The sequence below is a fragment of the Colobus angolensis genome, unplaced genomic scaffold (assembly GCF_000951035.1).
Source record: "Colobus angolensis palliatus isolate OR3802 unplaced genomic scaffold, Cang.pa_1.0 Scaffold215, whole genome shotgun sequence".
Classification (NCBI taxonomy): Eukaryota; Metazoa; Chordata; class Mammalia; order Primates; family Cercopithecidae; genus Colobus; species Colobus angolensis.
Window position 1 is genome coordinate 1,207,931 of NW_012115322.1, and position 25,509 is coordinate 1,233,439.

General features: G+C 37.8%; 1 protein-coding gene across 4 annotated transcripts in view; it reads left to right on the forward strand.

Moving 5' to 3' along the window:
• Positions 1 to 20,738, forward strand: part of CACNB4 (calcium channel, voltage-dependent, beta 4 subunit) — a 267,917-nt gene extending 247,179 nt beyond the window's left edge. For 3 of the 4 annotated variants that reach the window (XM_011943046.1, XM_011943047.1, XM_011943049.1), the window contains 4 exons: positions 219 to 370; positions 2,081 to 2,176; positions 12,202 to 12,387; positions 14,903 to 20,738. In XM_011943046.1, the coding sequence (XP_011798436.1) occupies positions 219 to 370; positions 2,081 to 2,176; positions 12,202 to 12,387; positions 14,903 to 15,163 (695 nt within the window). In that variant the 3' untranslated portion in view covers positions 15,164 to 20,738. The remainder of the gene's footprint in view (positions 1 to 218; positions 371 to 2,080; positions 2,177 to 12,201; positions 12,388 to 14,902) is intronic. The other variant, XM_011943050.1, reaches the window with a different exon arrangement.
• The last annotated feature ends 4,771 nt before the right edge of the window (positions 20,739 to 25,509 follow it).

A 25,509-nucleotide genomic window follows, 5' to 3' on the forward strand; every position in this document is an offset into this window, starting at 1 on the left:
AAAAATAAATAAATAAATAAATAAATAAAAGAATTGTCATAGGTATATAAACAGCTAAATATTATGTTGACTAGAAGAAGTCTGAGAGCCATCTGTGAAAATTTAAAATATTTTATTTTGTAATGTAGACCAACATATCTGAAAATATACTATATCTTTCTAATGTAAGAACTAATTCATGACAATAACCAGGATCTATTTATTATTTTTCCTTTTAGCGGAAGTACAAAGTGAAATTGAAAGAATCTTTGAGTTGGCAAGATCTTTGCAACTGGTCGTTCTTGATGCAGACACCATCAATCACCCAGCACAACTTATAAAGACTTCCTTAGCACCAATTATTGTTCATGTAAAAGTCTCATCTCCAAAGGTAATTAGCTCCTTTCTGTCTTAAAGGTTAGAAGTGCGTCTTTTAAAAATGTGCTTTGCTCTGTGGTTTTTTGTTAGTGGACAAGGAGAACATCTTGCTGATTATTAATAAGCACATTTAAAATCTTTTCACAGTGTACAGATTCTATGAATTTTCAGATAGTGAAGAATATAATAGTTCATTTCTTCTAAAAGCTACTATGGTAGATCCCAAACCAGACAGTTACGCAAGTGTATAATAAAAACAAAACATTAAGACAGATGTGAAAAAGTAGACTCTGGCTTATCATAGATTATGAATTCTATATTGGTAAATTTCTTGGATACTGTTGATTCCTGTGTCACCCATACGCTGTACCTATATCTTACATTAGAAAGATATAGTGTATTTTTGAGAGAGTACATCTATATTTATCATAAAAGGTATCTATATTGATCATATATAAAATAGAATATCACTGTTTAAACATCTCCCTATGGAAGTATTATAGACCCTGACATTTGTGCTTAGGTTGAGTTCTTGAAAGAATGTAGTTATTCCATAGTAAGCACAATGGGAAATTTGCTTTGTATCTTTATGGCACTGTGGGAGATAAAAATAAAAGTGAAATAGCCCCAAATTAGTTTCCTTTGATTTGGATGTTCTTTCATTTTTAAAACAGGATGTTGTTCTTAAAAAGGTAATGTGAAATGGATGCCCTTGGGAAATACCATCTTAATAATCAGTTTCTTCTCTGTGCCTCCTAATGTATTTTGGTGCCTAAATACAAATTCAACTGCCAACCAGCATGGCAGTCTCCTCTCATGGGCGGAGAATGTCTAAAGAAGCTGTACTCTCCTCCAAATTTTCTGAGATCCTATCCTTCCATCTACCTGTGCAGACACTGCTTTGGTGCAGTGGACTTGGGAATCCTGAGCAAACTAGGGCCTTTTGAGAATCAGTAGAATGAATTGAAATTGCTGCTGGGGATTCCAGCACTTCACTGCAGTGCAGGAGAGTTCAGCCCTTCCCACTGCCCATGACACTGTCATGTCCTTAAGTGCAAGAACAGGAGTTTCCAGACCCTATGTCCTGCGGTATTATAGAGTTCATAGATTAACACTGTTTGCAGGGGAAGGGCCACGGGACATGGCAGTATATGGCCAAATGCAGTTACAGCGGTAGCCAAAAGATAGATATATCACTGGTTTACATGTAGCAATATACTAATACAAATGTTTTGCCTGGATCCCTAACACAGAATAGTCTGATTATTTTAAAATTAAACTGAAATGTCCCATTAATAATTGGTGACAAAAATAACCAAACATGTAAATGACTCTGACATTTATCTGACAAGGAGATAGTGAGCTAAAACATTATTCAACTGAATAATATCAAGGTATTGCCTAACATAAATGACCTGGTACAGTCCACTCCCTCCATCTTTGCAGGGCTCTCTTTGAAATCTCTGGGGAAAATCTAGGGTGGGAACTCAGGATCCTACTGAGACTTCACTCAGAGTTGGAATAGGATGAACATATCAAATCCATGGAACTGAGAGCCAATGTAAGCAGATGACATCATTACAGGTTTAAATATATGATTTCTCACACTGCATTTCCTCTCTTATAATGCTTGGGGCCAAGCAGACCATTAAAAAGATCCTGGCTTATTTGATTTTCTTTTAACTCATCTACAATACCTGAGGTTCATGTCTTCTTCTATCAGGTTTTACAGCGGTTGATTAAATCTAGAGGAAAGTCACAAAGTAAACACTTGAATGTTCAACTGGTGGCAGCTGATAAACTTGCACAGTGCCCCCCAGTAAGTATGATCATTTTTTGTCTTCATCATTCTTGACTTGTTAGAAGAGGGTGTTTTTTTTTTTTTTTTCATATTGTCGTTTTCATTCTAAAATGATGGTGATGATGGTATGTTGTCATCTAAAGGATTTCTTGAAACAAGCTGCTGCTGTTACCTACCCTGAAGATAAATTGATAGCTTGGAGCATGGCATGCTCTGTTAAGAAGTTTAACTTCACGCTGCCTGCTAATGAAGCCCAATTATACAGTGGAATGTATGATTAAAGCACTGAACAATACAGAAGAATGTATTGCCCAATGCTGACCTTTTAATGTTTCAAAGTTGAAGGAAGATAATCTTTGTTGTCTAGCTATCAAAAGCCAGGAACTATGTTATTATTTCCAATTTTTGGAACAATCTTATAAGGATAATTATATCAGTTTGGTCTTCTGGGAAGCAGACACCTAAAGGGAATTAGAAATGCAAGAGATTTATTGGAGAAATTTTATTTTTATGAAACTAAGTTTCTTAACATTTATTCTAATAATTACTAGAGAAAATTCTTGTGTCCTATTAAATTTGAGGGATTTTAGCTGCTGAGAGGGTTGATCATTGAGTAGTTGTACATGTAATATGATTTGTTACATCTGAAATAGCTGGAACCAAGAAAAGATATTTGCATCTGTAAAAGCAAGTAATACAATGAACTACCTTAGGACTTGTACCCAGGTCAGAGATTTCAAACAGCTCCATTACTGGAAAGACAGACTTGCCTTACCATTATCTCAGTAGGATAAACACTTTCTCTTTTTATGTAGTTGGTAAGATAACCTGGAGTTTTAAACAGGCAGTCTGGATGGATAAGGTTACCTTGTACTTAACATTTTCTAAACACTGTTTACTTTATTAAACATATTCAATTGATACTGCCCAGACGGTAGTAATGCTGAGAAGGAATCATATCCTCTATTTTGGCATGTGGGAAGAAATCTTTGGATTATAAAAACCAGTAGTAACCTTAAAAAGTGCCTGCATTTGCCCCTGTTTTACTTCAAGACCATAATTATAATTGTCATCCAAAGATTGGTGATCACTGTGTCGTTTTAATTCCTTTAGGACAATTTGCAACTTACTTAATTGGCCAACATATCTCCAGTCTGAAAAGTCAGCAAATTACATTGGCAGAGTATCACATTGCTAAGAAATGAAAGGCAAGGGAAGTCTGTAAGAGCACTGAAAAAAGTTAACTCTGTAGCCAGAAGAATTAATCCTAGATCCAGGGACTATTGAAGCACAAAGAGACTTTAAAGAGCACCCAGTATAGCATTTCCTAGACTATATTATTTATAATATGGGTCCCATGTGATATCAGTAAGTGTTATGGGAAAATAATCCTGATACCAAAAATGTTTGAGAAAACACTTACGTGAACAAAGGTAGTCTGGTTTCTTTACTACAGAACCCTGAATATGCCAATGTGTGTTTTATATCTCCAATAGGACAAATAGTATGCAGAGCTTCCCCTAAAATTGTGACTACAGATCTGCTTTTCCATTGAGTATCCTATGGGTCCAGTGGAACATGTCTAGGGAAAGGTTGACTTAGTCCAATCTCCTCATTTTACAAATGATGGAACTGAGACCAAGAGAACTGGCTTTTCAAAGGTTATATGCCTGGGCGAAAGTCAGCTTAAGATCTCTTTCTCCTAGTCTAGCAAGACTAGATGATGAATGGCAACATGTCAGCTATATATTCTCCTGGAAAGAAAAATATGGGTTTTGGCTAGGTGCAGTGGCTCATGCCTGTAATCCCAGCACTTTGGGAGGTCAAGGCGGGTGGATCACAAGGTCAGGAGTTTGAGACAAGCTTGACCAACACGGTGAAACCCCCTCTCTACTAAAAATACAGAAATTAGCTGGGCATGGTGGCACGCACCTGTAATCCCAGCTACTCAGGAGGCTGAGGCAGAATTGCTTGAACCTGGGAGGCAGAGGTTGCAGTGAGCTGAGACGATGCCACTGCACTCCAGTCTGGGCGACGGAGCAAGACTCCATCTCAAAAATAAAAAAAGATAAGAAAAGTATTGGGTAAGGCTTTTTCTAGGAGATAGATCAGAGAGATCAGTAAACTTTTTAAGGGCCAGATAGTAATATCTTAGGCTTTGTGGGCTACACAGACCCCTTTGCAAAACTCCTCATCTCTGCTCTTGAGCAGGAAAGCAAACACAGACAGTGTGTAAAGAAATGGGTGTAGCTGTGTTCCAATCAAACTTCATAAAGGCATGAGACAGGCCTGATTTAGCCAGCAAACTGAAGTTACCCCCTTGTTCTAGGACCAAGCTATGGTTATCTATTACTATGCAATAAAATAACCACCAAAACTTAGTGACGTCAGACAATGGCCACTTGTGGTATTCAGCTGGCAGCTGACCTGGTACCTTAGCAGGAATGGCTGAAGGCTGGGCTCAGCCAGCTCTTTTTGGATACAGGCTTCTTACATGGCAGCTCCAGGCTCCAAGAGCAAAGATTCCAATCTCTTACGGCCTGGGCATAGACACCAGACTGCATCATTTCCACAGCATTCTGTTTATCAAAATAGTCACAAAGAGCAGGGTGCAGTGGTAAGTGCCTGTAGTCCCAGCTACTCAGGAGGTTGAAGCAGGAGGATCGCCTGAGCCTGGCAGTTCAATGCTGCACTGAGCTGTGATTGTGCCACTGCCCTTCAACCTGGGAGACATACTGAGACCCTGTCTCTGAAAGGAAATTTTAAAAAATTAGCTGGGCATAATCCTAGCTGCTTGGTAGGCTGAGGTGGGAGAATTGCTTGAACCCAGGGATTTGGAGCTGCAGTGAGCCAGGATTATGCCACTGCACTCCACCCGACAGAATGAGACTTGTCTCTTTAAAAAAAAAAAAAAAAAAGTCACAGAGGCTGCCTAAATTCAAGGAGAGGGTATATAAGTCTTCATCTCCATGAGGAAATGTCCAGGAATTTGTGACCATTTAAAATCTGTCATGGACAGTAAGATGAGTGGGGAAAATGGGCTCCTGGATAGTTCTACTTTGGAAGAGGGGGGACTATCCTCTCGTTGCCCATTCAGAATTCACAGAAGAAAAGATGGGATGCAGACAAAACGGGGCCTATGGGAACAGGACCTGCAAACCCATCTCATCTTATTTTTTAATATGAGCAGGCTGATTTTATATTGCCATTACACATCTATACACTATATTTTTTTATTTCTTTTTGCTTCTACCAAGTATTGGTTTTCTTTTTCTCTTCAGATAAGTTGAGAATAGTATATTTTTTAAGAAGGCCAAGTATAAACTTCCCCAGTACTATGGTAATAAGAAGAAAAGCTGAGAGAGACAATTGAACATATAAATGAAATGTAATCCTTTAATCCTACTTAGTTACAATCTGGCTTGTGTTACCCAAAGCTGACCCTGTGGCAGTTTGAGCTGTGTAATGTTTTTGTGTGTGTAAAATGACATTGATCGATCTTTCTGGGAGAAGGGAACTCATCTCCTCAGTAGAGTCTTGCAAACCTCTAACGTTACAGTAACCATGGGAGCTCTCTTCTGTCACCCTTTATTTTCCACTGCTGAATGGACTCAGATTTATCCTATGAAACACAGAATTCTGGAGCGAATGATAGTGCCTGGTTATCCTTGATCAGATTGCTCTCACAGTAGTAATTTTCCACTGCCCTCTTCCAGTCATTTTATTTGAATTATTTAGAATCGTGTGGATTTACCTGTCTATTTGAAGTGCTCTCCTCATTGGTGCATTCATTATTCACAGCCCCTGGATGTCCACAGTTTAAGTCCTAACACTGCTTTTGAAAAGGAAGGTAATCAACTTCAGATGTCTGCTTCATGAAACAAGACCACATGGGATCCAGTTTCTCTCAGCCCAAAGGGGACTACACCTTTTCCAGGGATTTCAGCCACTGGACTTGGGTATATCGAGTTAGGGGTAGTTCATTCCCACCCGTGCTATGATCTAACACATCCAATTAATCTGACTTTAACAAAAGCATGGGATGCCTTTTCTGTGGCACTAATGTTGGTAGATGGTGTAATGTTTGAAGAATACAAATGGACAGGAGGGAGGGGTGTGGGGAGAAAAACATGTTTGGTTTCACAAGTGTCACAAATTATCAAGAGAGAGGAAGTCAAAAGAATCAAAGTTATATATTTTTTGCTCTCATTTTACCCTCACTAATTACTGGCAAGAATTATGATGATCTTTCCTGTTTAGCTCATTAAAGTGGAAACTGCCTGGGACTAACTGCTAGAGCCCAGTACTATCGTCACCCCGGCTGGAGTGCAGTGGCGCGATCTGAGCTCACTGCAGCCTCCGCCTTCTGGGTTCAAGCGATTCACCTGCCTCAGCCTCCCAAGTAGCTGGGACTACAGGCATGTGCCACCACGCCCAGCTAATTTTTGTATTTTTTAAAAGAAGAGATGGTCTCGAACTCCTGACCTCAAGTGACCTGCCCACCTTGTTCTCCCAAAGTGCTGGGATTACAGGTGTGAGCCACTGCACCCATCATAGATCTTTTAAAAGCCCTTCAACTCTGAGTCTAATTTCCCATCATTAGTTGAGCAGTGAGTTAAGTACTCAGAATCTCAAAAGCTTTAATAATGTAAAGAATGGAGTTTTGATATGAAAGAAACATTGGTTGATTATTTTTATAATTAGCATTACATGTTGTACCATTCAGCCATTTTATTTTACTGAAGAGTACTTGCCAGTCTTTTTTTTTGTGCGTGGTTTGTTTTGTTTTGTTGAGACAGGGTCTTGCTCTGTTGTTCAGGCTGGAGTGCGGTGGTGCAATCATGACCTCCCCAGCTCAAGCAATTCTTTCGCCTCAGCCTCCCCAGTAGGAGTCCATAGGAATGCACCACTAAGCCCAGCTCATTTTTTGATTTTTTGTAGAGACAGGGTTTTGCCCTGTTCCCTGGGCTGGTCTTGAATCCCTGGGCTCAACTGATCCTCCTGCCTAGGCCTCCCAAAGTGCTCCCTTTTTTTTTTTGTTGTTGTTGGTGTTGGTCTCAGGGTCTTTATATTTTCCAATAACAAGGAAACAAAAGTATGCTTACCCATATTATTTATTTTTACCACTTAGAAATAAGAAAAATGCCCAACATGCAGTTTTATCTATGTACAACAAATAAATGTAAAGCAATGCATATAATTATAATTATTATTATATGCATGGGAGAGTTTTGGTACGTTTAATCCCCTGTCTAGCTAATATTCAGTAATGAACCAACTTTAAAAAGTTAAGTTCAGGCACAGTGGCTTATGCCTGTAATCCCAGCACTTTGGGAGGCTGAGGCAGGTGGATCACTTGAGCCCAGGAGTTCGATATTAGCCTGGGCAACATGGGGAAAACCCATCCCTACCAAAAACTACAAAAAATTAGCTGGGCGTGGTGGTGAATACCTATAGTCCCAGTTACTTAGGAGGCTAAGACATGAGAATCACCCAAGCTCCAGAGATAGAGGCTGCAGTGATCGGAGATTACGCCACTGCACTCCAGCCTGGGTGTGGAAGTGAGACCCTATCTCCAAAAAAAAAAAAGTTAAAATTAAACTTCAAAATTAGTTTCTACATTTTATATACTTTTTATTAAAAATATTCAATAGCTGCTTCCTAGATTAAAAAAATCAGACAATATACGTTAGTTTTAATGAGATTCTCCCCTCCATGCTAAAAAATATGTATTTTATAGTCATTAAGGAAGACTTACCCAGTGTCTTTATATATCTTCCCTCCAAAAAGAATTGAAAAGAAATAAATGGAATATGCTTCATTTCCTCCAGGTAGGACTCGAAGAGCACTGTATCTTCTGTAAAAAGTAGGGCGACCCACCATTTGCTCAGGATTTTCAAGGTTTAGCAGTGATAGTCTCATCCCAGAAACACTGAGATCCCCAGCAACCACAATAATTGGTCACTCTAATTCAGATGGCTTCCCTAGTAAAGAGTGTTACATCTTACTGTGTGAATGGAGAACCAAACGGTTGGTTAAATACTTTTTTTTTTAAGACCTTGCAAGTATTCATTTCTATTTTATTCACTTTCAGTCTTTCTTCCCCTTTCTTTCTTCCCTGCCGTTTTAGCTCATAGCCACTAAATGAGCTAGAGGCGTGTTTTTCACTCTGGGTTATTTACAGTGCTTTTATTTTATTTTTTAATTTTCTTGAAAGAGCGTATCCAGAAAGGGAGCCTAATGTGCCTGATGTTTTGAGGTTGATTTGATTCTCCTATTCACTACTTATTTACTTTGGCAGCCACACCATTCTGCCTACCTCAGCTGAAGAGAACATCCTGTCATAGAAGGGCAGAGGTGTTCCCTGTGGCCGTGCTTTGAAAACAGCTCAGCGATGCCCTTCTCTTGGGCTGCACCAAGAGGATAGTATCACTGAGTTGGTAACTGTTCGCTGCCCGGGACTTCTGCTGATTGGGAGCTCTCTGCATCCATAGCCCATGCTGCAGGCCACATATTGCACAGTAAGGAGTTGACTGCCCTTGAACCTTTAAATGTATGAAATATTGGCAAAGCTGGTTTGCGTAATTCATTGGGATGCTTCTCTTTGCATTTCTTGTATGATTTTTAAAAATTGTTTCCCCCGATACTGAGTTTCTATCACTCTGGTCTACTCAGCTGTGTTATTTCCCAAACAGCTAAAAAGAAAAATTGTCACAGATACACAGGCTGTGAAATTCTTCCTAGTTGAAAATAAGGCACATATGTCAGTATTCATTCAGAAGCAGAAATTTGCTTTTCTCTGTGTTTTTTGAAAGCCTAAAAGCAGTTTCAAGTCATCTTCCAACCTATATCTGTCTTTTAGCAGTGCAAAAGCAGTTTCCTAGAAATGACTGAGGCTTAAGCACACAGCCATGTGCTGATACATACAAATTCTATCCATTCATTGGCAAAGAGAAGTGCTTTATTAAACTTAGGGTAATTAAATGTGCCACTATGTCTACAACAGTGACAGTGCAACAGGTAGAACGGCCAAGTAGATATAAACCTTATTCAAATAACATTCTGCCATAGGTGCTGCTTACCCTCCTTGGGCTTTGCAATCCTGGCTGTGAATGTCAGGACCCATCCAGCCCAGGTATCCTTGGAAGGTTTTTCAGTATGGCACTTTAAGAAACAGCAAGAAAATGACTTGTTGAGACTAATCAAACCCATATTATATGAGACCTATGTAATTAAATTTTATATTTCACATAAATAAAATGATATAAACAACCAACTCCAGATCACATAAAGTGTAGAACTTGCAGCACACTTTAGCCTGGAATGACCGAGAGACTGGTCCTTTGTTTTGGTGCTGCCTCGTTTCCTCTTTCTTCCTCCTGTGCCGTCTGAGTCTGTGGATGTTCTTTGGGGTATAGCTGTCGTTGTCTCACTCAAGTCAGCACCTCGATGCTTCTATTTATGTCAAAGTATCATGGACAGTTCTGATATTCTATATTTGTTACTGCTGAACGTTTACACAAGTGGGGGAGGGGCTTTTGATTGCAAGAGACAAGGAATTCCCTTGGGTTACTTCAGTGGAAAACGGGATTTATTGTAAGCCTGTATGTTGACAGAAACTCTAGGCAGTAGCTGCTTTCCCTGGCCCTCATGGCTATATGATCTCTTTCTTCCATTGCGCCTCTGCTTCTCTTTTTTTGTTTTATTCTCGTCCATCTACAGATAACATTCTTTGGCTTACTCATAACTTCCCCTTCCTTGTAAGTTCAGTTTTCACACATCTCTCCAAGCCTCCTTCTAAATCCAGAACTTTATGCTGCCACTTCAAACGTTAACTGGCTCAGTCTCTTTATTTTTCTGAATTAAAGTCCCAGCGTGACATAGATTATTACGGATTTTAATACTTATTTCTCCTCCCACACTTTATGCTTTTTGAGCATAAGATGTTGCCTGTTTTCCTTGCCACTGTATACCCACAGTGCCTAGAAGAAAATAGGGACTGAGTAAATATTTTATGAATGAATAAAATATGCAAAAAAAATCTGAAATTTACTAATAACTGTTCTTGGTTGGGGGTAATTTTCCACCGGAGTTGAACTGGCTGAGTCTTCTCAAACATGAGTCCATTTGGACTGAAGTCATCTTATTCTTTTCCTAGTCTTGTTCCAAGAACCCCAAATGGCTTTCCAATTTAAGGCCAAAATTTTCCATAAAAATTGATGTGATGAAACATTTAAATAGTAAATGTTGGGAGAGAGATTGTTTCCATGGTGACTTCTGCTTCAGGAGTCCTTGTTCTAAGCACAGAAGAGAATGACTGAGCTGAGACACCATGAACTTCACATTATCCAGTTGCCATTAACCTAAATTCAGCCAGCTTTATCAGTGCCGATGGCAGTGACCCTGTCTTTGATTCATTCCTGGGAGGTTCTTATTTTGGTAAAATGAGTTCATAAAAACAGATGAAGGTGGTGGGAAAGGCATTTCAATCCTTCTATTGAAAGTTGAGATGTGAGCCGGGCATGGTGACTCATGTCTGTAATCCCAGCACTTTGGGAGGCTGAGGCAGGAGGATCGCTGGAGCCCAGGAGTTTGAGACCAGCCTGGGCAACATGGTAAGATCTTACCTCTACAAAAAGTTAAAAAAATTAGCCAGGTGCAGAGGTGCATGTCTGCGGTCTCAGCTACTCAGGAAGCTGAGGTGGGAGGATCGCTAGAGCCCAGGTGTTCCAGGCTGCAGTAAGTTGTGTTTGCTCCAGTGCACTCCACCCTGGGCCACAGAGCAACACTCTTTCTGAAAGAGAAGAGAAGAGAAGAGAAAAGAAAGTTGAGATGTGCTAACACTTACCTGTGGAATGACTTTTCTCTTTGTGTGGTGCCAAAGTTTTCTGATTTCCCTCTGAAGAGTGTATGTCTGGGGTGTATCCTGTCTGTGTTCCCAGCCAAACTGTAATGACAGGGGGGCCACCCTGCTCCTCTGGGGCAGAACAACTTCCTGAGTCCAGACCAGATGTTGAACAATGGCCTTACTGTCTGAAACATGGACAGCAGATACTTCTTTTGTGACCCCCTGCTTTCCCCAATTAAACACCCCTTGTTCTTTTTTAACCATTTCACAAAATGATCTTGTGGTAGCAAACCACTGCCATGTAGTTTTCTGTTATTAATCCTAAACTTTCTTTCCTTAGTGTTTTATCTTAAGACATATAATGTTATTTTCACAAGCATTCTGAAAATTATCTAAGTAAATGTTATTTCCTTCAACATAGTACCTTAGGAGAAGAAATATTTATTCCAATGATGTGGTCATTGCCCAAAACATGTCTAGAACTCCCTTCTTAGTGCCACAAACTTGCTTCTCTCATATTCTGAAGCATGTAGAGTGCAGCTCTATAGGAATATATGGCTAAAGATGTGAATACACACGGGTTTTCATTATATTTTACCTGTAGCACATTTACACTTACTTCATCTTTTTCTTTCTAAATAATGAAAGATCCAGCCGGGCTCTGTGGCTCATGCCTGTAATCCCAGCACTTTGGGAGGCTGAGGCGGGTGGATCATGAGGTCAGGAGTTCAAGACCAGCCTGGCCAAGATGGTGAAACCCTGTCTCTACTAAAAAAATACAAAAATATTAGCCAGGTGCAGTGGCAGGCACCTGTAATCCTAGCTACTTGGGAGGCTGAGGCAGGAGAATCACCTGAACCCAGTGGGCAGAGGTTGCAGTGAGCCAAGATCGTGCCACCACACTTCAGCCTGGGCAACAGAATGAGACTCCGTCCAAAAAAAAAAAAAAGAAAAAGAAAGAAAGATCCAAATATTGAATGAACACTCTCACTTTTATATTAATGTCCACATTTGTTCATGGAATACTGTGTAACTCTTCACTTGACCCTAACTTTAGAAACAGCCCATATAGCACCTCAAATTTGATATTAGCGAATAGCTATTAAAAATGCTATTATCTGTGTTAAGTGGAATTTTAGGTTTCATTGCTTAAAACCTAAAATGGAAGTAAAGTGGATTTTCTTGTCATCTACAGGAAATGTTTGATGTTATATTGGATGAAAATCAGCTTGAGGATGCATGTGAACATCTAGGGGAGTACCTGGAGGCATACTGGCGTGCCACCCACACAACGAGTAGCACACCCATGACCCCACTGCTGGGAAGGAATTTGGGCTCCACGGCACTCTCACCATATCCCACAGCAATTTCTGGGTTACAGGTATTGTCACTTTTTTGCTCATGCTTTTTACAACCTTACATGTAAGATTCTATGGGAACTTGATTAGGATGGAGACTGGAGTCATCCTTAATCTGAAGAGGGAATTGTGCACATTATATTTAAAAATCTTAAATATTATCTAATTATGATCTATCCTAGAGAAAACTACCCAGAGACTGACAATTTCCTGAGAACTTTGCTCTCTGTGAATTTATAATGGATTTTACTTAGGTAAATTAACTCCTCCTATGTCTAAACTCTGCTGGGAAACTTAATGCCTACTCAATGTACCTGCCCATTACTTTTTTTAGAGACATAGTTTCACTCTGTTGTCCAGGCTGGAATGCAGTGATATGATCATAGCTCACTGCAGCCTCAAATTCCTGGACTCATGGGCTTATGCAGTCCTGCTGCCTCAGCCTCCCAAATAGCTGGGACTACAGGCACATACCACACATGTGGATAGTTAAAAAAAAAAGTCTGTAGAGACAGTGTCTCACTTTGTTGCCCAGGATGGTCTCAAACTCCTGGCTTCAAGCAGTCTTCCCGCTTTGACCTTCCAAAATGTTGAAATTACCATCATGAGCCACCACTCCTGGCCCCTTCATTACTTCTTAATGCCACTTCTCAAGGATTACACAATAGTTAAGTAAGATATATAGATGCAGATAGGCCTTTCGACTGCCCTTAATTAATCCTGCCCCACCCAGGTTGCTAGGCCTGCTCTCTACGTTGCACAAGACAGTGTGGATATAAGTAGAGCTGCTCTGTTCAGAAACAGTAACTGATCCCTGAGTTTTCTCGGGGCTGTGCAGGGGCCCACCTTTGTAAGTGGCTGTGGCACATGTCTTTTAGGGAAGCTGAGGATGAACACAGGATTCTCTCTTCTGCTGTTCTTTCTTCTGCTGTTCTGGTGCTGTACTCAGAGGTAGAGATAGGGAGCCAGAGACCTTATGGTACAAAATGGGCCTGCCTTTCTACATCAATTATTATTTACCATTCATCAAGTAGCTACTGGAATGTGGCCAAACCTGCAGCAAACTGAGGAACATGTAGTCAATTGAGCCCTCTTGTATGATGACGAGTTTTGTTTTAATGGATTATAATGATAGTCGTAATTGTCGATCATACAGAGTCAACTCTGAGATAAATGGCACTCTCTGAAATGCTATTATAGCTGTATTACTCTGTTACAAAATTGCATCTTTGTAAGCAGAAAAACTGCCATGCAAATGAATAGCTTTTGAAACTAGAAATGAACATGAAAAATGTACTATGGTAATGTACAGCACATATGCATGCATTGGGACTATTTCATGCCTTGTTTCACTTCCTGTGGGCTGATCTGAGTGTACATTACTGCTGACTAGTTTGGATGGGCTCTGAATTGTACATTACGGAATGAGAAATAGATGCATGAAGCAATGCACTTCTGTAATGTAGGTGGAAATGCAGTGTTGCACTTTCGTATTGAATATAACAATCTTGACTCATCACTGCTAAGACATCCACCTAGAGTGGCCCTCCCTGTTTCACTAATGAGTTAATGTATTGTCCTTTATTCTGTGGCCTATTTCTTCTCCCAGTAACAATTGACACTTCATTGTGAGGCACCTGACTGAGGTTAAAGGCACAGTCTGTGACCTGTCAAATGAATTTCCTTCTGCCTGAATCTGAGTGTACTTTAGATGAGATGTGTCGGCCCATGATTTCACCAGGATCCTGTGCCTTAACTGATGTGACCTACCTAAACCGGTAGACACAAGCAGATAAATGTTTTCTCATAGTGAAGAAAAATGTTAAATAACATTTTCTGAGCCTTCAAATAAGTATCTTAAAATACTAATTTCAGTTAATGGTATTAGAGGAATTTAGTTTATATTGGAAGATTATTTTGCAGGACATTTTAGTTGAGGAAGCAAGATTTATAAATGTATCAATTAGCTGGCTTCATAATTATTGTATACACCCTTGGAAAGATTATTACATTAATGTAGGATGCAGAAACACTTTATTTTATGAACAGCACAAATAATAATTTTATTAAAATGTTTTAAAAGGCATAAGGAATGCTCAGATCAAGGTGAGGTGTGTTACTTTAGAAAGAGAAATATTATATCAATTCAGGAGAGAAATGATAAATGCTATTCTGAACTTTATTTCCCAATAGTAAAATAATTTTCATTTTTGCAATAGAAATGGACTTATTAGACCTTCCTAAATATATTAAGTTCCATTTAACAGTTAGCTTTCAATTCTACATTTGTAATAGGAAGCATAGTCATTCAGCACTGTGGAATTAAACTCATAAACTATCAACACTCTGGCATCTTTTCATGTTGTGTCCCAAATAAATAAGATCAGATATTCTGAGCAGACCATTGGTGCATCAGAATGCCTTATTAAGTCAGATATTTAGCATCTTATTGTACAGATCCTATGATTTTACATACATTTACGTGTTTAGATGAATGAAGCTGACATTATTTAATCATGAACTATCTGATATTTTTAGAGTCAGCGAATGAGGCACAGCAACCACTCCACAGAGAACTCTCCAATTGAAAGACGAAGTCTAATGACCTCTGATGAAAATTATCACAATGAAAGGGCTCGGAAGAGTAGGAACCGCTTGTCTTCCAGTTCTCAGCATAGCCGAGATCATTACCCTCTTGTGGAAGAAGATTACCCTGACTCATACCAGGACACTTACAAACCCCATAGGAACCGAGGATCACCTGGGGGATATAGCCATGACTCCCGACATAGGCTTTGAGTCTGATGAAACAAAAAATATTCATCTGTTGACAATTTGCCGTAGCAGTGCTAGGATAAACCAATCATCTTAACTTGGCTAACATAGCACAGTATTTACTGTGCTAATGGGCTGCTGTCATTTTATGCTAAGTAAGGGGCAAAAAAAATTACATTATGCCCTTGAGTCTAGATGGATATTAGATGCCCGATCATATAGATATTTTTAAGTGCAACATTTACATGATAACAGTACATTTTGTTTTCTTCATAGATTTAGACACATCAATTTGTAATTTAGGGTACTTACAAGGCACATATAAAATAATTTCCCATGCTGGAAATTCCAAATGACCAGTTCCAGTTGGAACCAATTTATAAACCAATTCCTGTTGGAATTTGGGTGAATTGACTAGAAAGTCTACTTGAGCATGTTGTAATCAATTGAAAAATCTGGGAAAAAAAAAAAAAACTAATAAGAAAATAGAAATACCGATAGAAGCCAAATCCAGCTTTGGTATTTATTTGCTGGAAGCTAAATTTACACTTAAAGTTGGAGTGTATAAACATTTTAATATATGTTAATGTTGCCAGAATGACTTTTCAAACTTACCAAATGTATTGATAGTGCCAAAAAAATCTCAGAAATCTTAATGCAGAAATTATCTAGTCTCCTCAGATTTTAATATTTTTATTTCTTTCCTGGCACAGCTGTTGTATTCAAAGTGTTTTGCTTTTTGTTTAGTCAGTACTGTTAGCTCATTTGAGGTTGGCAAAAACAAATACAAGCAAGCAAAAAACCTCAAAATGTTTTCAGCAGTGAGAGAAAATAGTAAAGAGAAGCCCAAGCGTAGCTGGTTATGTGAAATATAAAGTGGGGTGTTGTTCTCCCTTTAATCAATCTGAGCACAACTACATACATCCAGGAATCTAAAGTCAGATAGTAAGGATGTGGTACCAATCCTCCCGAGTGTAATGCTAAGCACTTCCAGACGGGAATTCATCTATTTCACTTAATACAAACGCAGGGTCAGTATTTTCCACCAACAAGATTGAACATCTTTCCATTGCTTCTTTCAGTCTCTGTCTTTGGATATCTGAATGTTCTGGCCCTTCAACAAATTCTTTAAATCATGCTAAGGATTTCTGTTTTATGTGGACACACTCAACTTTGATATTCAGGAGGTGTTTTTACAAAATGACTAATTGAAAAAAGTTGAAACAAATGATTTTGAAAGCTTGCACCAAAAAATAAACTCATAGATTCAGAAAATGTTGACTAAAATTGTAGCATTTTAATGCAGAAAATTATAAAGAATTTGGAGATTGAGCTGCCTTATTTCTAATCAACACTCCTCTTCATCTTATTATGTCTTCACCGTTTTTCCAGTGGCTATAATTATGGAATTGGTGACCTATGTTTTATATTATCAAGGAAGCCTTAGATTCACTATGATCCAAGAAATTATTGAAATTGACCCTTTTTACATAAATATCTTTTAAAAAATTGCTCTTGTTTCTAAATGTCCACAGTGCATGCATTTTCTAAAACTCCAATAAGTCCAGCCATCAAAGTCCTTTTCTGCTAGCACATGTCATGAAGCCTATTTTTGAAAATGATGATAATTAATTTTATAGTATCTTCTTTTCTCCCCAAGCCTTTCAATATTTAGGCACTGAAAGCATGCACCACAGTAATCTTGACCATGGAAAGAAGTTCCATATTACTGATGAATTATATATATATCTTGAACCCCGTTACAACCTCACCACATCCCCCCTGCCTTTATGTTCACTATATGTACCCCATTACGAACCTGTTTAACTGATAATGAGGATACCTATAATTCTGTAAGTCATTTCAAATATTTGATACAATTAAAAAATATGGGCTTAGTAAATTTTAAAAGTTAACATGTGATACTGGCTTGTGAGATTCTTCTGTCATCTAGTGAAGCTTATAAAACTTTCAGTTAAGACATTTTAAAAGAGTTATATCCATTAGGCACTTTAATAAACATATAACCTGCCATTACTGAATACTTTGTTAGAACACAGAAGAGCATCTTCCAGCAAACAAAAATATATTTATTACATGTACAGCACATATTTGCATGAGAAAGAAAACATTAGGCAAAACATTTTTCTATATGCTTTACTGGTTTCTTGTTTGTGCGCATTAAAGTATTTAATTGCAAAGAGTGCACCAAGGTGTATAAATTTAGACTAGACAGCTGTTCAGCTTTTTCTGTAGTAGCATTAGCAATTTGGTCATTTAACTATTTTAAGATATTTACATTTTATGGCAGGTAGCTGTAACAGCATTTACATATATTTCCTAGTCATCAAGATTACCATCTTCTTTCAACTTTTTAAAAGTCACTTGTTTTTAAAGGCCTCTCAAAGCCTTGTTTTTAGTCTTCCATGTCATGCCGATAAAGAGAGGCTCATTCGATATCTGTGCACAAAACCAATCTATCATTTACCGTCAGATGTCCATACCTGTTTTGCTTTGCATTCTTATTCAAAAGCTGACAATCTTGGAAAGGGTATAATGTATATTTTATTGATGGATATATTTAAATGTTTACTTTAATTTGTCATATTCTTTCCCCTTTCTTCTGTAATAAGTTTATTTTCCTCAAATAAGGGGATATACATCTTATTTTTTTTAAAGACTTAAGAGTTTATTGTGTAAATGATACTTAAAATCTAGATATATACTAAATGAAAAGTTTTATTTTTGCCAAGCACACCAAGCACCTTTGAAAAATACATATTCCATAAATACTTTGTTTTTAATTAATTTCATTTAAAGATAGCAAATGATTATAGGCAGGAGAAACAAGTCTTTTACTGTTTGGAGGCTGTTTTAACTTTAAGCCACACACTAGAATTCTGTAATTTCAGTCACAGACATATAATAATATGGACTCATGTGACAATGTGGAAATGTAGTTCTGGAAAAAAAGGAATGCAATTTGTCGATCCTGATGTTAATTCTGAAGGGTATAATGTGACTCTAATATTATAACCAACAACATTATCTTGTTTAACATTTAAAGCAACACTTAGAAATGTTTATAAATGATGATTCTCTCATCTTTATACAGTTCTATTGGAGAGAAGGTTGAAATTGTTCAAAATTTAGACTGATGGTCTTTCCTACTAAGAGTCTTAATTTTGTGACTATATAAGTCATTGCAGTTAGTCTTTAATGAAACGAATTTTATTAATATGAAACAAATTCTGAGACAATTATTTGTTCCCTTTAAATGATCTGCTATTTAATTGTTGTTGTTGTTGCAAAATGTATTTTTGGAATGTTAACCTCTTTTCATACCTGCATACTTGAACTTGTCTTTTGTGTGGGGGCCTTAAAATTCATAATAGGAAGTGGAGGCAGTGAAAGGAAGTAAGAAAAGGAAAATATTCTAAAAGATGGTTTGCAAATTTAAACTCTTTAAATGAACATATCACAAAATGTTGTTAAGACCCAGGATGTCCATTAAGAATGTTTCTTGGCAACCTTAATTTGCATGTTAGTATATATTTTCTTAGTTAAGCAGTTTTATTTTGGTATTCGCTTAAAAAATGTAATACCATTACAGAAATTACCCTATGTACTGATATATTTACTACCTCTTCTCTAGAGAAGACAATCTGTCTTTAAAGGGAAAAACACTGGTCAATAAGTAGTGATCAAAATTATCACTATTCTGGCTAACCTTGCTGCAAAACTAAATGCATAGAGTGTTAAAATATGCCTTCCCTTTAGATTTTAAACTGTTTCCAAAATGCTCTTTGACACCTTTCATTTCTTCTATGTTAGTGAAGTTTTCTTTGAATTGGTCCACAGTTTATCATGAGGCAAGGTTAATTTAACAAGTAAGTCATCATAGGGAACAAAACAAACTGCAAGGGAATTGCCTGTATGTGCAACTTGTTATAATATCCAGTTCTAAGTCTAAAAGAGAGTAGAAGTCCAGAGACTTTATGTTTAAGAGCAGCTGGTTTGCAAATTCACATTTTGTTGGTCCTTGACTTCTACAGAGACCCAGAGCATGACTTAGTTATTTACTGGGTAAGGGTATGCATTATCTTGGACTCCCATGTAATTGGAATAAACTTCATATCAATGTTTCAAACAAATGCTGTGTACCCCTTATTCCTTTTATATTTCTGCCTTTGTCTTTTATGACAATGTTGCATGTTGTGTTTTTTTAAATTATATAAAACTCATCCTTGAATGACTATATGAATGAAAACTTTATAGGAAATTATGTAATAAAATCTGTTCTATTAGTTTCTTATACCTTTAAATACTGTCAATATTTAAAATAACTGTTACTAAGTTACTTCCTCAAGCTGTGTCTATGGGGCAGAACAGTCCTCTTCTTTAAAATGGTAATCATAATCAAACCAGTCAAGTCAATCCAGTTAGCTGTTAGACAGACAATAAGGATAACCTTCTTTTTGACTCAAGCAGTCAAGTTAGTCAAAATAGTAAAATTGGCTTATATGGGCACCCAGAACTACAGCATTCAAAAATTACTTTTAAAGATTTCTTCTTTTATTAAAATGGACTTTCTTAAATAAAATACATCCTCTGATAGCAACTATCTCTTTTTACTTATAGATGATTAATTCTAAATGCTTCATGTAATTGAGGGACATTATGAGAAGACTAGAAAGTATCTCATCAGATAATCCTAAGGGCTGTAACTTCTACTTGCCATAAACAAAGTATAATTAAGAGTGAGCAGCAATTGGTTTGGGGAGTCATAGTTATGTATGAAACTTTCTTTTGTTTCTCATGATGTATGTAAAATGTTTGCAGAACGATGGTAGAAATTGTTACTAATGAATTTAGAGTGGTTTGGGAGAATACACTGATACTTCCTCATTTGAAAATTATAAGGAGTTAAAAGGGGAACTAAGAACCAGTAGTGGCTGGCCTCTAGCTTTTCAATACTTTGTAAGTGTTCTTGGTTATGTTTCGAACACTTAAATTTCTCAACAAATGGCTATGTCTATATTTATGTAGGGGCCACTCTTGTCCTACTTGCATGCCACTTTCACACACTTTTAACTGAAATCGGTGTGGATTCTGTATGCACAAGGGATGTATTAAAGATGTGGGATCATTAACGCTATATTGTTGCATACTATTTTTCATATGCCTTACAATATTTTCTGGGACGTTATTAAAATGAAAGCATTTTATTGCCAAAATAAATCTATGTTGTTATTTATAATCTGCATTAGCAGTAGAAAAATAATGTAGCAAAAACATATTGTACAGTACAAAATTATAAAATATATATTTTGCCAATATAAAAATAGATTGAGGAGAAAGAAGCACATTTGTTATAGCACAAACTTATAACAAAATCCACTGTTAAATTTGGCAGTCATATTTTTTAAAAGTATGTTGATTTAGTTCTATCAGATTTACTTCATCTACCATCTTTTTAACTTGCTGCTTGATACTGTTCCAGCAATTTATTTCATAGCCTTGCAATCTGTGGATGTAATTTCTTTTGTTTTATTCCCTTCCATAAAGTTTATTAAATTTTATTTTGTGATAACACTCATACTATATTTTCTCTTCTTATTTCTTCTCTTTCAATAACAACAACAGAAAGTCACAGCAAGTGAGCTCATAGGGCTCCTCTGAATTTTGGACATGTTTGAAATTTTCGCATTTTTCACAGCCTCAAGTCAGAAAGATCAATAAAGATGTCCCAACCACAAAGAATTATACTACTTAGGGATTCTTTAATTTATTTTGTACTGAATACTACTTTGAAACATAATTTAAAGCCATCAGCTGTGTTTTTGTAGGGATGGTGGGAGGGAATAAAAAAATAAATGTATTAACATAAAACATACTAAAACAGAAATATGGCAAAATGATGTAAAAAGATTTTTCCTACTATTCTGAGGGCTGTTGAAATCCCAGGCTATTGCTATATCTCCATTGACAAAGTGGGATAAAAAAATGCCTTTGTCAAATAATTTTTTTTCTTTCTTTAAATTTTAATTATTTTAATAATGTGTCCCCTTTTATTTTTCCTATCTAGGTATGTGTAGCATTCTACAAGGCATGCTGGGTAAAATATACTATGCAAATGTGTACAGTGCTGCATGTTTTGTTCTCCCTCTGCTTTAGTGGCTTTAAAGAAAAAAATGTGGTGTTATTTTTGTGAATAAAAACATTTAACAAAGAAAATGCAGAGTGCATGCATAGAGTATCCTCATTTCTATGGATTTGTTTTATGGAATTTAAAATGTGTACAAAACAACTGCATTACTTTTTTTCTTTTATATAATAAATGAAAAAACACTGAAACCAGCGTTATACCTCTCCTTTATATTATTCTAGAAATATATTGAAGAAATACTGGAAATCAGTAGGTAGCCTTTTATGAAAAAAAAAGTCTAAACATTTATCCTAAAAATGGATTCAATCAAATGACTATTTTCTGAATACTCTGCCAGGTGCTATGAGTGATCACAAAATAAGCACTGTATCTGGAAAGAGTTTATAAGTTAAATACACACATGTGTGAAATAAAATATATTAGAATACATGTGCAAAATAGGATTGAGTATAGAAAAATATACTAGATGAAGTATTGTTCACAAGTCATTCACTCCAAAATGATTAATATTGCAGTTATCAGACATTTCCAAAGGTATCTTGTACCTATAAGAATTCCATAGTATGTATTCGGGGTCAATTGTCTATGTTTAAAGACTTGATCGGAATTTGACTTTTCTGTCATTGCACTGTATAGGAGATTCGAAAGAAATATGCACTGTGTTGATTATTATCACTGCATTAGGATTATACAGTGATTTATTAGAGTCAAGTTATTTCACAATTATCACATTTAATTCATCTGATCACCCAGGAAAGTAGGCAGGGCATGGATTATGAGATACAAATACAAATGAAGAAACCAAAGCTTATGAAACTTCTCTCTCAAAAGAATTTTTCTTTCTTTCTTTCTTTTTTTTTTTTGAGATGGAGTTTCACTCATGTTGCCCACGCTGGAGTGCATTGGTGTGATCTCGGCTTACTGCAACCCCTGCCTCCCGGGTTCAAGCGATTCTCCTGCCTCAGCCTCTTGAGTAGCTGGGATTACAGGCATGCGCCACTACACCCGGCTAATTTTGTATTTTTAGCAGAGATGGGGTTTCTTCATGTTGGTCAGGCTGGTCTGGAACTCGCGACCTCAGGTGATCCGTCCGCCTCGGCCTCCCAAAGTGCTGGGATTACAGGCGTGAGCCACCACGCCCAGCCTAAATTCTTTTTTTTTTTTTTTTTTGAGACAGAGTCTCGCTCTGTTGCCCAGGCTGAAGTGCAGTGGCCAGATCTCAGCTCACTGCAAGCTCCGTCCCCCGGGTTTTCGCCATTCTCCTGCCTCAGCCTCCCGAGTAGCTGGGACTACAGGCGCCCGCCACCTCGCCGGGCTAGTTTTTTGTAGTTTTTAGTAGAGAGGGGGTTTCACTGTGTTAGCCAGGATGGTCTTGATCTCCTGACCTCGTGATCCGCCCGTCTCGGCCTCCCAAAGTGCTGGGATTACAGGCTTGAGCCACCGCGCCCGGCCCTAAATTCTTAATTATATTGCATTAGTCATTTCCCTCAACTGGATATTTTAGCTTATTTTTCTCCATCATTGTGAGGCTACATAATGGATCCATCTTCATTGGTATCTTTTGCCTTCACCTCCACTGTACCCGGCTATGAGTACATATTTTTAAAGAAAAATTTTAAATGTTAAAGAAAAATTCTTGGCTGGGCACAGTGACTCACGCCTGTAATTCCAGCACTTTGGGAGGCCGAGGTGGGCGGATCACTTGAGGTCGCGAGTTCAAGACCAGCCTGACCAACATGGAGAAACCCCCCCTCTCTGCTAAAAATACAAAATTAACTGGGTGTGGTGGCGCATGCCTGTAATCCCAGCTACTCAAGAGGCTGAGGCAGGAGAATTGCTTGAACCCGGGAGGCGGGGGTTGCAGTAAACCGAGATCGCACCAATGCACTCCAGCCTGGGCAACAAGAGCGAAACTCTGTCTCAAAAAAAAAAAAAAAAGTACTCATATGTTACTTTTAAGCTAGGTAATCATCTGAAGCATACAAAACAATGCCTGGAATATAATAAATGTTGACTGAATGAACAGTACCTCAGTTATTGGAGAGGTATTATATAAGGCTATCTCAACTATCACAGTATTTCAGCCAACAGTTTGAAACTCATCCACCAGCCATATGCCTGAAGCTACTTCTCTTGTCATCAGCACATTTCCAGTAATAAAATGGACTCGGGAGAGAAACATCTTATTTGTACTTTCATACAACATGCAGATTAGCACAGTGGTTTGAGTATGGATCTAACCTTTGTCTGGGTTCAAAGTCTTGATCCAGCAATAACTAGCCCTGAACGTGTGGCAATCACTTAACGGCCCCATGCCTGGGTATTTCTGTAGAGTGATTTTCTTTTGATTATGGATCACATTTTCCTGTTTCCCTGCACGTCTGGTGATTTTGTATTGGATTTAGTACAATGTAAAGTTTACATTACTGATGACTTGATCTTGTATTCCTTTAAAGAATATTATACTTATTTTGGCAGGCAATTGTGAATTAGTTTGGCCCTTTCAAGGTTTGGTTTTAAGCTTCTTTAGAACTGGTCTTATGTAGGGCTTATTCTTAGGCGAGTTAGCTCCTCTTCTAAGGTCTCTGGGGGTGTCCACTCGACTATATTGAGTTTATCCAACCCACAGCCTGTGGGCTGCAAGCAGCCCAGGATGGCTTTTTTAAAATTAATTAATTAATTAATTAATTAATTTTTGAGACAGAGTCTCGTTCTGTCACCCAGGCTGGAGTGCAGTGGTTCAATCTCGGCTCAGTGCAATCTCCACCTCCTGGGTTCAAGCGATTCTCCTGCCTCAGCATCCAGAGTAGCTGGAATTACAGGCGTGCACCAACATGCCCGGCTAATTTTTGTAATTTTAGTAGAGACGGGATTTCATCGTGTTGGCCAGGCTGGTCTCGAACTCTTGGCCTCAAGTGATCTGCCCACCTTGGCCTCCCAAAGTGCTGGGATTACAGGTGTGAGCCACCACACCTGGCCCCAGGATGGTTTTGAATGTGGCCAACACAAATTCGTAAACTTTCTTAAAACATTATGAGTATTTTTGTGATTTTATTTATTTTTTTGCTAATCAGCTATCAATAGTGTTAGCTTATGTTATGTGTGGCCCAAGACAATTCTTCTGCCAGTGTGGCCCAAGGAAGCTAAAAGATTGGACACCCCTGTCCTACATATTCAGTTCTCTTCACTCTGGCTGAAGGGAACTCGAATGATTTCTGACCCGTTGTAATCTCTGGGAATCATTTGCATTACAGTTCCCTGGTACTTATTTTTCCTCAGGAATTGTGATTGGCCAGCCTCCTGCGGGTGCATACTGTATGAGTACAAAGTGATATGCAGCCAAAGACTCAATGGCCCCTTAACAGGTTTGTAGAGCTTTTCTCTGTGTAGCTCCCTCCTTCCAGTTACTCTGCTTCACAAATTCTAGCCACCTTGATCTCTGGGAATGCTGATGTGCATCTTCAGTTCTAGGAGGTTCCCAAATTCTCATTTAGGTTCCCATTTCCTCCGTAGTTGACTGGGAATTCCTTTTAGGGATAAAGTCCAGGAAATGGTAAGACTCCACTTGTTTCTCTTTTGCAAAGAATCACAGTCCTGTGATGTGTTTTTCAATATCTGAAATGTTGTTGCCTGTACTTTGTGCAGTTTTCTATTTGTTATTGGTAGGAGGATATATTCAAACCATCCTACTCTCTCATGCCTGAAATCAGAAGTCTCTCTAATGACATTTTGCACTTCTCTCTAATCATAGATAAATTGGTCTTTAAACTGTCTCTGTCTCTCGCTCTCTTCTTTCTTCACTCGGAAAATAACCTGGGAGACAATTTCCTTAAGGTAGATTGTAAAACATGAAGCTCCAGCATCACAGGTTAATGTGTATATGACATCCATTTCATAAGGTGACATCTGCGTGGGAGTCTGCAAAAGTCTTAGAGATACCAAAGCATTACCTACGGCACGCAAGAATGGAAATATTAACGAGTTAATGCAAATTGCTTGTACAAATTACATTGTTTTTCTAAACAGCATACAGAGTATTAAGTAAATCCAGACATGATAATCTATAAATTAATATGGATTATTATGATTTTCCTTCCCTTCATGTATGGCTCCTCTAAATTTTGGCTTTTTAACCATAAAGCCCCAAAAGAAGTCAAAGAAATTACTTTTCTATATTTTGAGGTAAAATTGTGTATAGTTA